We start from the raw sequence: 12,769 nt of genomic DNA on the forward strand, positions 1-12,769 counted from the left end.
ACACTCACGTAACAAATGTTCCACTCCTGGAAACAGGGGATCTTGCATTATGGTAACACGTCCATGCCAGGGCTGGTCTGTCTCCTTTAAATAGTACAATTGTTTCTGCTTTTGTAGTGTGGTCTGTGGTTGATTGGCAAGCAACTATCACATGGCCACATTCCTCACTTTTTCATGTAACTAATAAAACAATGAATCACTCAAACCATTTAACAATTACACAATTAAACTTTATTACCCCCCCCCCCCCCCCCCCCGCGTGTTGCGCTGATGTTTCAAGAATTTTGTGTCTCAATCATTGACACCTAACTTTGTTAAAAAGTGGGATGCAAACGGAAGGACTAACTGACGAACGTAGACAGGCAAATGTATTGATTTATTTGATTGATTGATTTATTTATTTTACAATTAAAGTTTTTCTCAATTGTTTACACACATTTCTCATGTTCTCAAAACTACTAACACAATGTTCAAAAGAGTTTATTGACTCTGCAAAACTTCACAAATCCTGTGCAAAATGAAACATTGCCCTCAAAACCATGTTAACAACCCTCAGAATCAAATATTTGCATCAAAATAATACACACATATCAGCAATAGCTCTTACTGAACAGCAATTTCACACTGTTGTGATAAATAAAAAACACTGCCAACAGAATTCATATGTGTGTTTGGCCTGATCATACCTTTTTATGGATTACCTTTTTAAATTCTCACATACAAAATGAATACACAAATACAACTGTAACATATCAAGAAAATATTTTGTTCAAAACATTTTTTCCAGACACAGGAAATGAAGCCATATACATACAGCATCTGTACAGCTATACAGTTTACTGTATCTGTAAGCAAAAAGGAAATTTGTCAAGGTATAAGGGGCAGCAGTGTGGAGCAGTGCTAGGGCTAGCAGAGTTAGGGCTCTGGACTCTGGACCGGAGGGTTGTGGGTTCAATCCCAGGTGGGGGACGCTGCTGCTGTACCCTTGAACAAGGTACTTTACCTAGATTGCTCCAGTAAAAACCCAACTATATAAATGGGTAATTCTACGTAAAAATAATGTGTAAAAAATAATGTAATTGTATGTAAAAAAAATAATAATAATGTGATGTCTTGTAACAATTGTAAGTCACCCTGGATAAGGGCGTCTAATAATAATATAAAGACCCCAACCCTTCCCTGGCATGGCCTCCTCCATTGCCTGTGGGAATTGCAGTTGTAAACCTTCCAGCAGCAAGGTGGAAACTCACATTGTCCCAAATCACAACATACATGGTCTGCTCTGACCCCTCATGCTCTCTCTCTTGGGGTGGGATGAGATAATTGTTTAGTGTGTCCATAAAAACAAGTAGATGGGCTGTGTTGTATGGGCCGAGTGCTTGAGTATGGGCATAGTGATTGAGGACCCCATGATGGCTGATGGCTGCACACATTGTAACATTTCCCCCTGCGCTGGCCAGGGACATCCACTGTTGCACGGTGGCTGATGATGTCGCCTCCTCTTGGTCAAATTGAACCCTGCCTCGTCGATAAAGATGTACTCCTGTGGAGTAACACTTGCATCAAGCTCAAGTATTCTCAGCAAAAGAAAACATGACCATATCAGAATAACAGCAAAGTGAATACTGTAAAGTGATTCATAGTCAACAGCACTGTTTCTGTATAGTGCAGAACAAAATGCTGTCAATTGCTGTACAATACTCACGTGCACATACTGATATCGCATCTCCTTCACCCGGTCAGTGTTCCTCTCAAATGGAACACGATATACCCATTTCATCCTCAATCGGTTCCTCTTCAGGATGCGAGCAATAGTTGATATGGCAACACTGTGTATGTTGGGGAACCTTTCGTTGTCCTCTATGATTCGTGCTTGAATTTCTTACAATCTAATGGCATTGTTAGCCAACACCATGTCCACAATTGCTGTTTCTTGTTGTATCGTGAAAAGACGTCGTCTGCCACCAGCAGAGGGTCTTCTTTCGACTCTGTAAACATACAGTATATACAGTTCCATATGTTGACATATAGGGCTGCAATTTCCATACATAAATGAATAATATATCTACACTTCATTTCAGTATTCACTTACATACTGTACTGCATACTGTACTGTAAGTGTACTGTAGATAGCGCGGCAGAGTACTGAATAATGGTCACTTACCTATTCTCATTTCCAAATGTCCGAATGATTGAGGCCACAGCAAAATGGCTCAAATTGGGCTGCACCCGCTGCTCAGCCTCCCTCATGCTCAACCCATGGTTGATGACATGATCTACCAGTGTTGCACAGATTTCATCAGAAATATTTGGTTGTCTTGGTCTGATTCTTGCTCTTCCTCTACGTCTTCCACCCCCTCTCTCCGCTCCATGTGGGTCCATTGTCCTTCAATAATGAAGACTTCACCTGTGACCTCTTCTATTCATGCTAAAGCTGTGACAGATAATTGAACAGTTAAGCAGTTTGGGTGTGCACAGGTGAAGCATGAATGAGGTCAATTGGGAATTAGAGTTTGGCATTTTCAGTTGTATGTTTTCCATATGAACACCGGAGATTTCATTATGAATAATGTGCTGAAAGTAGAGCTGTGTGTGAATTGTTTTGCAAAAGAGTGAACTGGAATTTCAATGTGAGCGAATACAAGTACAATGTGCTTGGGGTTCTGCAGAGGTGGTTTAGGGTTTTGATAGGTGTGCTTCAACTTTTGATCTTTGTGTCTATAGTTTCAGTCACAGTGTGTAAACAATTGAGAAAAACTGTAAGAAGATCTAAGAAACCAAGCAAACAGTTTCAGCATAAAATGTTCAATATGTACTTCCTGAGCATGCATGAATTACAAATACATGCAAGTAGCATCACATGGCACAGCCAGGACCAATGGCATCTCTGCACAGAGCTGCACCTAGAACTCCCACATGCGGTGCATTAAAGGAACGTGTTAAACAAACAAAGAAAAGCAAGTACTGTTCTTTTGAAGGTAAGTATTCCCCAAGTAAGAAGCAACGGTTTACTATAGATAAAAAAGAAGACTTCCTTCTGAAGCACTTTTTATTTTGCTGAATAAAAGTTTCAACAGTATACATTTAAGAGTATAAACATAGCTGCAGAAAGGACCAGTCAAGAGTTTTTCTTCCTGTTTTATACCATTAAAACGATCTTATTCCTCTAAGAAATTGTGCTTGCTTCTAAATATGGTCCATTGAGGTATAGGGCAAAGTTTACCCATAATACAATACCTGAAAACAAGTAAACATGTAAATGCTGCTAGTCATCTCTTGCTAGTTGTAAAATATTATATTTATATTTTTTACTTTAAATTTTGGGGCGTTTTGCACTTGCTTCGGATGGGATGCTTTAGTTTATATCTGACAGTAAGCGAAAAAGGACTGGGACTCTATTGCCGTTTTCTTTATACACAAATAAGCTTAGTTGAATTGAAAAACGTCTTAAACTGTGCAAGCAAATCCTTTCTTGGTTTGATTGAATGAGCACAAAAAGCTTAATATAAAGCTGAAAATGAATTTCAATAAAGAATAACGACAAGGTTTTTTTTAGTCTCCAAACTGCCCAGCGTCTTCTGTTGCAGACACGGTGTTGCTAACGTTAGCTGTTGTAAACAGCTAACGTTTTTATGGACACAACTATGGACTATGGGTCAAACCAATGTTCGTGTAGGGTGAGTTTTATTGTGTTTTTTTTCTCTTTATTTTTTTGTATTTTTTTTATCAATGTCGTACTTCTGGCGTCTTCTGAATGACTTTCAGGTGTTTTTTAAAATTACATTTTAAAGTTTTTAAAGGCAAAACCATAACAAAGTATAATTAATGTTAAATGTACCTATGTTGGACAATAGGAAAACACCCATCAGATCACAATTGATTGCACCTCAACCAAAATCTGACAGCATACTACTGATATTCCTTTCTGCTGCCCTTCGTCGCGAAGTTCGTTACTTGGCAACCGTAAAAAATACCAAGAGACAGAGTAAACAAAACAGTAGTCTTTAACAACATAAAGTGCACTTCAAATTATGTACAACATTTTCTCAGCAATTTTTTCAGGACTTTAACAAGACTTTTTGAACTTATTCTTTTTCCAGGGTATTTCCTAGCCTGGAAATCGCAATTTTCAAATTCCCATGTCCGTACGAACCCTGTATAAAGAACAGATGCTACTGTATAAAAAAAAGTTCAGTCCTCAGCAAGAAAGAGTTATTAAAATTATACTAAAACTGTAAAATTGTTAAAAATATGTTATACAGTATATTTATGTCCTGCCTTATTTAAATAAATAGAAACTGGCTTGTAACCAGGAGGTCCCCGGTTCAAATCCCATCTCAGTCACTGGCTCATTGTGTGACTCTGAGCAAGTCACTTAACCTCCTTGTGCTCCGTCTTTCGGGTGAGACGTAATTGTAAGTGACTCTGCAGCTGATGCATAGTTCACACACCCTAGTCTCTGTAAATTGCCTTGGATAAAGGCATCTGCTAAATAAACTAATAATAATCTGCTAAATGAACTAAACTAACTCAAAGGATTCAAAGTTTAGGAGATACTGTTCCGATGTTAATTCATATGGGTTTATTTTTTGACTGAAATAAAGTACTATAATATATAAAACATCTACGTAAAAATATATTGTATGTATCGCACAAAAACATTTACTATGTTAAATTGACAGTGTATTTCCAATATATGATTATATTTGCAAGGAATATAATTTCAATATATTTATATTTTAAAACAACAATAACCTGCATATTTAAAAATAAACTATTGAAATTAATTGAAACATATCTCAAGATATATAAAAAATAAGAGCTTTTTTTAAATATATTAACTGTCCATTTCCATTTAAAATGGATGATCCATTTAATTTCTTAAGTGATTCAAATTGAGCTGGAGAGCGCATCAGCTCTTGTCCAGTAGTTACCGTGGCTACTTAAGGAAATAGAAAACAAAATATATATTTTTTTTTAATAAAAAATTCAAAACATAAATATCTCAAGATATCAATAGACAATTTATCTTGTGATCGCGACGTAACAAATTCTTTACAAATGCTCTACTTTCATTTATTCTAAGATAATATTGTGTTTGGTACAATTACTGTATTGAAACACTACAACAAAGCTGAAAACATCAAAACAGTTTTGGATTCTGTGTGCTTTAGAACATGACACGACTGTACAAGAAACATGACCTCGCTGATATTTAAACTGGACTGCATTTGTGTGCTTGGATTTCCTGCAGTGATATGAATCGGGCAGGTTGGTATCAATAACAGTGAGCTAATAACAGAAGTGATTGTGTGATCAGGAGCTTCAGCTCGTTGATCTCTTATATTCTGACAGGTGCAGCATTCCAGTGAGCCTTGGTTAAAGTGTTGTAAGCAAGCGAAGCCCTTCGAAAAACTAAATACAGGTGTGACGACTGCTTCTAGAGTAAAACAAACAAACCAAAAAAAACTAAATGCATTGTGACACATCACAGAGATTAATTAACATGCCCAGGTCTGTTTTAAATACTGGAAAAGCCTGCAAACCAGTCTGACCAGTTACGAGGCTGCTATTTAACATAATACCAAAGGGAGTGACTGCTTCATTTGTTTACACAAAGCTGTTCAATGGTTTTATTTCTATGGCTTTTTCAGCCGAAACAATTGGACATCTCTTATTTTGAGTATCTGAAAAAAAGGGTTATTTTCAGGGGGGCTGGGTGGTGCAATGTTTGAATCAGATCACCCTTCTTTGTTCAAGTCTTCGTTGTTCAAGACTGAATAGATTCAGTTCTTTTAGTGTCAATGTGTTAATCTTAATGGACTAGACCAGCCTTTCACCTTTCTCTGGAGGCCTAGGCTTCAATGGGGGGGGGGGGGGGGGGGGCACAGTGGGTTAATGGTAATGCACTAAACTTTTTCACTTACGTTCCTCCTCTGAACAGACCCAACTGGTCAGCAAAAGCTGCTGTTTTTTTATATTGTGATCTAGGAATTAACTGGCCATCATTTGCCTAGTTTACCCATCGACCACATTCTGCACTGGCAATAAAACACACCTAAATGGCAACAGTAAATAAGAATAATATAAAATAATACAAAATAAACACAGAGGCAGGGGTACCCGGTCACATAGCATTTCACCTTTCTCTGGAGCCTGGGCTCCAATCAGGGGGGCTAGCTGGTGCAGGTGGGTAAAGTAAAGAACACAGTGGCTGGGTGAATCACAGGGAGGCAATGCAGGATGATAAACATGAGTCACTGTTCTAACGCTGAGTGTTTTGCCAGTACAAATGAAAGCACCTGTTCTAATTTACCTGTGAGAGGTGCTTTCCCTCAGTTGGTTTAAACACGTTTGACCTTGTCCTTGCTGTAACAAGCCCCGTTAACACCTCTGTAGGGCTACTGTATAATACAAAACCAGCTTCATTGCTCTTAACGGGACCATTGAAAGATCCTGCACACTTTATCATCTAGAAGTATAGGAGTATAAATTAAACATCGAAGACATTGGAAAAGTCTTCTACTAGAACCAGTTCAATCCCTGGGATTGATAGAACGAGCTATGAGGAACTGAATTTATTTAGCCTATGGAGGCTTGATGGAGGTCTGTACCATCTCAAAAGGAACCCCTATCCAATAATAAGCGAGGCAGAAAAACCAGGAACAGAGGACGCAGTCGGAAATGAAGTGGAAACTGACTTGGGAGACAGGGACATTTTGTGGATCAATTAGATACTAGGAACTGGACGAGCTTTGATGGGCCAAAATGACTTCCCCTTTAAATGGGACAATATTGTTTGTGCTCAAAAGAGCCTTTACACACCCTTAAAGGGAACCCCGTGATCATGTTCTAATTAGAGGCAAGAAAGGGGGTTTCAAGACCTCGGTTTGTATTCATTTAAAGGGGGACCAATGAGAGCATTGCTAGCGCTAATAAAAGGTTACAGTATTGATTTAAAGGTCTTGATTTGTATTACAATTAATTTCTGTATTCGTGGCAACCAATCCAATCTAACAAGGAACTGTGGATTAAAGGAAGAGGATCTGTCACTAATAAACCTCCCAGAACGTGTGCTAGTCTTTGGAGTGTGTGCTTTGGCTTTGACTGTGTGAGTGACTGGGTCCTTGTGTGCTTGTTGTGTGAGATACAGCTTTGCCTGAGGCACGATTAGATAAGAAACAACATGCAAATGTTACAAGATTGAGTGCATCCACTCCTTCCGCAACTTGCCCTGAAAAATGCGAAAATGACATTGAACCTAAGAAATGGAAGGGGATCAAGCTGTATATTTGTCAAAAGAAAAGCTGTTTATCACACTCCTGTTTAGTAATAATAAAAATCGACATTCTTTGGTTATATAACACAATTGGAATCACAGTCTTGTGATTACTGTACAATGTGGTGGATGGCATCTTTTAAAAATAAACCGGTCTTTAACTTAGTTTAAGATCAATAAACCAGCCAATACCAGAATTAAATTGTAACTGCTGAACATCGCTAGACTAGACTAGACTGTGCCAGGATTGCACAACTGCAGTTTGAGATCACTAGACTCTACTAGAATTACATTGTAACTGCAGTTTAAGGTCACTAGACTAGACTGTGCTGGAATTGCATTGCAACTGCAGTTTGAGATCACTAGACTATACTAGAATTACACTGTAACTGCAGTCTGAGATCACTAGACTGTACTGTAATTACATTATAACTGCAGTTTACGCTCAATAGACTACACTGTACTAGAATTACACTGTAACTGCAGTTTCAGGTCACTAGACTAGACTGTGGTAGAATTACATTATAACTGCAGTTTACCCTCAATAGACTAGACGGTACTAGAATTACACTGTAACTGCAGTATAACAGCACTATAAGAAACTACTAAAATTACATTGTAACGGCAATCACAAAAACGAAAGAACAACTAACATGATATCTAAAAATAAAAAAAATGAAGTTTAATTTTACACCGTTAAAGTTTATTTTTGATATCTGCTTGTTTTCTGTGCTCGTTAAAAACTCCCTCTCTCTGGTTCTTCCCCCCTCTTTCTCTCACACACGCGTTCCTTCTTTCTCAATCTCTCGTTCCTCGGTTTTTCCATCACTCACTCCGTGGTTTAAATGCCCATTCCCTGGGCGAGTGCGCGCACGCAGTCATAAGGGAGGGAATCGATTGGTGACAGGTGATGTCACCGGGGAGTTTAAATAGCGGGGGGCGGTGGGTGAGACGAGAGAGAGTCGTGGCAGGAAAGATACCTGGTGAATTTGCTCCAGTACAGGCAGTTGTTTGTGGATTTCAGTAACGACGTTACTTTTTGAAAAACAGTTCCTTTTTTTTTTAAATAAGAAAAAGCTTAATAACCCAACAAAAATGAACAAGATTATGTTTGTCGGGGCATTGGTGCTGGCCTGCGTGGTAATGGGTAGGTTTTATTTAATATTTTAATTAATTTATTTATTTAATTTATTTATTGCACTTCGTCTAATCTTAGTTTTGCATAGACCTGTGCGCCTCACACGAATGGAGGCTGATGACTATAGGCTTGTTGTATTTAAATCATCCTTCTAGTTTGGTAATAGGCATATCTTTATGATGAAGTTAACGTGTTTAAAAGCGGGCTCGCATTGTGCGAAAATGTGTTTTTTTTTCCATATTTTATTGCACTTGTTAAACGAATCTCGTATTTTTAAAACAATACCACAAGTAACTTGTATTCCTGTTTGTTTATCTGAACGTTAATTGTTTAATTTGAAGTTCTGCCACCTGTGGTTAATAACTTGTACTTGGAGTGACTTAACATTTTATATTTTTTGCCTCGTGGCCAAATATGTGTCGCTTTCTTTAAACTTAGAAATGTGTTACTTGTGTTTTATCCTTTCCAAAATAAGTTTATTTTGGGCGGGGAGCGAGAGCGTTTTTATCACCAACAACTCGACACCCCTTGTTTAACTAAAAGTGGCATGCTAGTTTAATTATCAATTTATTGCTTGGCCGAGCCACGCCCTACCTCACTCCAGCTCCCAAACCCGCACTAACGTTTCTGCTAATTCAAAACGGTCTCAAATTCAACTGGAACAAATATTATTGTATTGTCGCGGTGTGTTACCAGGTGTAGCATTTTCGCTCCCATGTCCTTATAGAACTTTATAGGAGTTCCAAATGTGACGCATTATTGCACCCCACCACCTGTTCCGTTATCCCTGTGTTTGTCTTGGTGGAGAAGCGCTTGTCATTAATTTAGTGATTTTTAGAAATTGGCAGTATTCCGTGTTTAAATAGTTGTAGATCAAAACGTGGTAAGCATACAAACGAATCGAATTCACTTAATCGGCTATACGTATAACTACAAATGAAAAGAATGCATATGTCGCAGTTCTACTTGTCGGCGCTTGTTAGCTCAGCGACGTGTCTGGACAGTTTCTTAATTAATGTCTGAGTTGTAGCAAGATTAGGGACGCTCCCTAAGTTACAAAACATTACCCGACTTCCACTTTAAGGTCTCTGGCTAATATTTAGATACAATCAGTGTGTGTTGGTTTTTTTTTTTTTAAACCGAGCCTGAATGGTATTTTTTTTCAATTGCAAGTTAAAGCACAGAAAATACATACGCTTATGAATTTGTCGTGTCAGCCCAGTTTTTCAAACTTGTGTATTGTTCACTGCGTAGCGCCCGGGAAGGGCACTCTCGTTCTCGTGGATCGGGGTGGGATCAGTCAGGCAGAACTCCAGAAGGAAATAACCAAGACCCCAACACTATGCAGGGCAATGAAGGTCCGGGCAGGGGTGTTTTGTAGCAGTATAACACTTATTTCGTGTACCGCCCCATTTTAACCACTCCGTTAACACATTGTTGCTGCAGGAGCGCACGATAAGTAATGCCGTGCAATGCGGAATTCGACGCCGCGCAGAGCGTTGCGACTTTTTTTTTTTTTTTTTTTTTTTTAGTACGACATAAGCCGCAAAACCAATATTACTTCTTTCTACAATGTTTACAACATCCCTACCATAAAACATTGAAGAGCAAACAAACTGAAGTGTGCGTCTACTGTTCTGACCCACTTAAATACTGCAATTTTTAGAAATAGTTACTTGCAGGAACAGGTTAAACGGAGTGTTAGTATTGCTCCACAAAGCGGTACCCATAGTTCTACCATTTGTGATTTAGTTAACTTCACATGGTGGCAGTTTACAGAAATCAGATTTATTCTTTGACATTAATAACCGTTCTAATGCCTTACAACTTCTAACAGACTCTGAATGCTCTTGGGTGACTTGTGGTAAAACCTGGTACCACGGACCTTTACTAACAACCCATTTCTCTTCCAGGACAGGCACTGCAATGTTACAAATGCGATTTGGGAGTGTTTGGCATTTGCTCAAAAAGTATAATTAACTGCACTGGGGCTACGGACAAGTGCTACAACGCGAATGGGAAATCCGGTATGTACTGCATCTACAGCTAGAGCCAGAAGTGGTTCGCCCTATAGAATTAACCTTGAAATCTAACAAAGTACTGCAGTGGCTTCTGGCAGACAATTGCAGTATCATTTTCAGGTTTTGATTACATGAGCTTAAATTTGTCTGGTTGTTTTAAACTTGTACACTCCTGCACAAGTGACCTGTGGTGCTTTACAAGAGTGCTTTTGTACTATTTAACAGTTGTGTGTGTGTGTATATATATATATATATATATATATATATATATATAATATATATTTTTTTTTTATATATATATTTTTATATAATATACACACACACAAAGAAAGCCTCAAGTGATCTGAGTAGAACTCTTGTTTGTCATGGTCATCAACATACTGCTGGCTCATTTTGAAATTTCAGTTATGGGGTGTAGTATTTTATTCCTACTTCACTTTATTCACAGAAGAAACACACAATACTGTTAAAACTACTCTTCAAGAATTGGCATGCCTGTGGTTTAAGGTGTCAAAGGAACATCGACAATTAATTTATATAATTTTTTTTTTTTAAACCCTAGCTTCACTTCTATTGGTCCAGGAGAAGGGCTGTGTGGCACTAACAAGCTGTAACACGAACAACAACAACACTGTGTTCCAGCAGGTTGTTTACAGCATAACCAAGGTGTGCTGCGACGGGGAGCTGTGCAACAGTGGAGCTACAGTCGGTGTCTCTGTGCTGGCTGGCATTGCCATGGTCACGGTGTGGCTCACTAGCTTGCTGTAAACCACCTGCACTGCAGCACACTGTCAGAAGTTTATGGTAAAGCTACAAGAATCTCGGACAGACTTTTTGGTCCATGCCTTTGGCATGCTGGAACGTTTGTCCGCTTGTTTTATTTGAGTGCTGTAAACCAGTGACATCATTCACAATAGCAATATAAATGATAAAAAAATAAATAAAAATATGCATCTTCCTGTGTCCCATCTATAGCTACAGTACTTCTAGATTCTGAAAGGAATGTTAACACAGTCCAAGAATAACTTTTTTGCCTTTTCAGTGTCTTCCTGACCTATTAAACTTTCTTTCTCATTGAATTGAATTTTTTTTTTTTTTTTTGGCTCTTCCATGAATGCTGATGGGTGAATAATATGGGAAAAGTTGAATACAAGACATGTGAATGATAGGTAACTTGGATAATCCAGTTTTTTCTGTTAGTTAGTTAGTTCTAGATGCCCTCTTCCCCCTTCCTCTACAATGAAAGCCACGATGTGTCCCCCTGTACTGTTCTGCACCCGTGGTGACATTACAAAACCAATGTAACCGTGTGTCACTCTATACAGAGTGACTGGTCTTATTCTTTACTGTAGATACCTGTGAAGAAACTGCTTTGTGAAAATTGGCAGCATTTGTTTAGTGGGCATGACTACAACTGTCATTTGGGTACATACATTTCCCTTTGCAAAACTTTGCTGAAAGGCCTTGAAGAGTAAATATCTTCAAGTGCCTCTTCTATATTATGGTGTTTCAGATCATTCGGAATAGTTCTGGGTTCTGTTGCGTCCATTTGTATTGAATCCTTATTTTTCTCTAAATCTGGCTTTGTACTTGTCTGGAGAATCCAGAATTGGAGGGGTTTCCTTGTTACATTCAAATCATGCGACAATGTGATCTTTCAACTGCGCTGGCCAACAGAGTTGAAAGGTGACACGGTCACGTGACCTGACTGGAATGAGGAAGACTGTTGGTCCCAGCTCAAAATAGTCAAAAGCCAATCGCAATAGCAAGATCACAATTTCAAGATAGTATTAATAATTGTGTAACAGAAGTTAGGAAAACATTCTGAATGACTTGCAAACATCACAAAAAGGGAAGGGTACAAGACTGGCATTTGTAGCTTTACTGCCTTAATTAGCCCCTACGTAGAGATTGGCTGTTCCTTTTTTCTATTCTTCTATTTCCTCCCCCCCCCCCCTGCAAACTAAGTGCTTTGTGAAATGTAGTCTTATTGTCAACTGCATATCTGTTTGTTAATACAAGGAGCGTGCAAAGTGGTGATCGAAAGTGTCAAGGGCTTTTGTTTGTTTTTATTGAACCTTGTCCAAAGTTAGTAGTCCATTTTAAATTGTAGAAGGGATGGTTGGGTTAAAAATTGCCAAATACCTGTTTAGCATTATTTGTGTTTTTCCCTTTGTCCATTGTACTTGTTTTGAAGTTGCTGGTTAAATAAATTCCCAGTGATACTGAATTGTACAATTTTTAGGACTTGTATATTTTAGGATTTCTGTAAATGGATTTGGTGCAAACATATATTTGGAAATAAAGATTTTTTTTTTTTTAACTTTATTT

General features: G+C 38.3%; 1 protein-coding gene across 1 annotated transcript; it reads left to right on the forward strand.

The window, feature by feature from the left end:
• The first annotated feature begins 8,223 nt into the window (after positions 1-8,223).
• LOC117433785 (sperm acrosome membrane-associated protein 4-like) lies at positions 8,224-12,766 on the forward strand. Its single transcript, XM_034056203.3, has 3 exons — positions 8,224-8,426; positions 10,331-10,444; positions 11,001-12,766. The coding sequence occupies exons 1-3, from the start codon at positions 8,375-8,377 to the stop codon at positions 11,204-11,206; spliced, it is 372 nt and encodes a 123-aa protein (XP_033912094.1). The 5' UTR covers positions 8,224-8,374; the 3' UTR covers positions 11,207-12,766.
• The last annotated feature ends 3 nt before the right edge of the window (positions 12,767-12,769 follow it).

The sequence above is a fragment of the Acipenser ruthenus genome, chromosome 38 (genome assembly GCF_902713425.1).
Source record: "Acipenser ruthenus chromosome 38, fAciRut3.2 maternal haplotype, whole genome shotgun sequence".
NCBI lineage: Eukaryota > Metazoa > Chordata > Actinopteri > Acipenseriformes > Acipenseridae > Acipenser > Acipenser ruthenus.

Excerpts from the sequence above, each read along its gene's own strand:
- LOC117433785 (XM_034056203.3), top strand. The coding sequence starts at position 8,375 with ATGAACAAGATTATGTTTGTCGGGGCATTGGTGCTGGCCTGCGTGGTA. Across the intron at positions 8,427-10,330 it reads GCTGGCCTGCGTGGTAATGG|GACAGGCACTGCAATGTTAC; the intron begins GTAGGTTTTATT and ends TTTCTCTTCCAG. Across the intron at positions 10,445-11,000 it reads CAACGCGAATGGGAAATCCG|CTTCACTTCTATTGGTCCAG; the intron begins GTATGTACTGCA and ends TTTAAACCCTAG.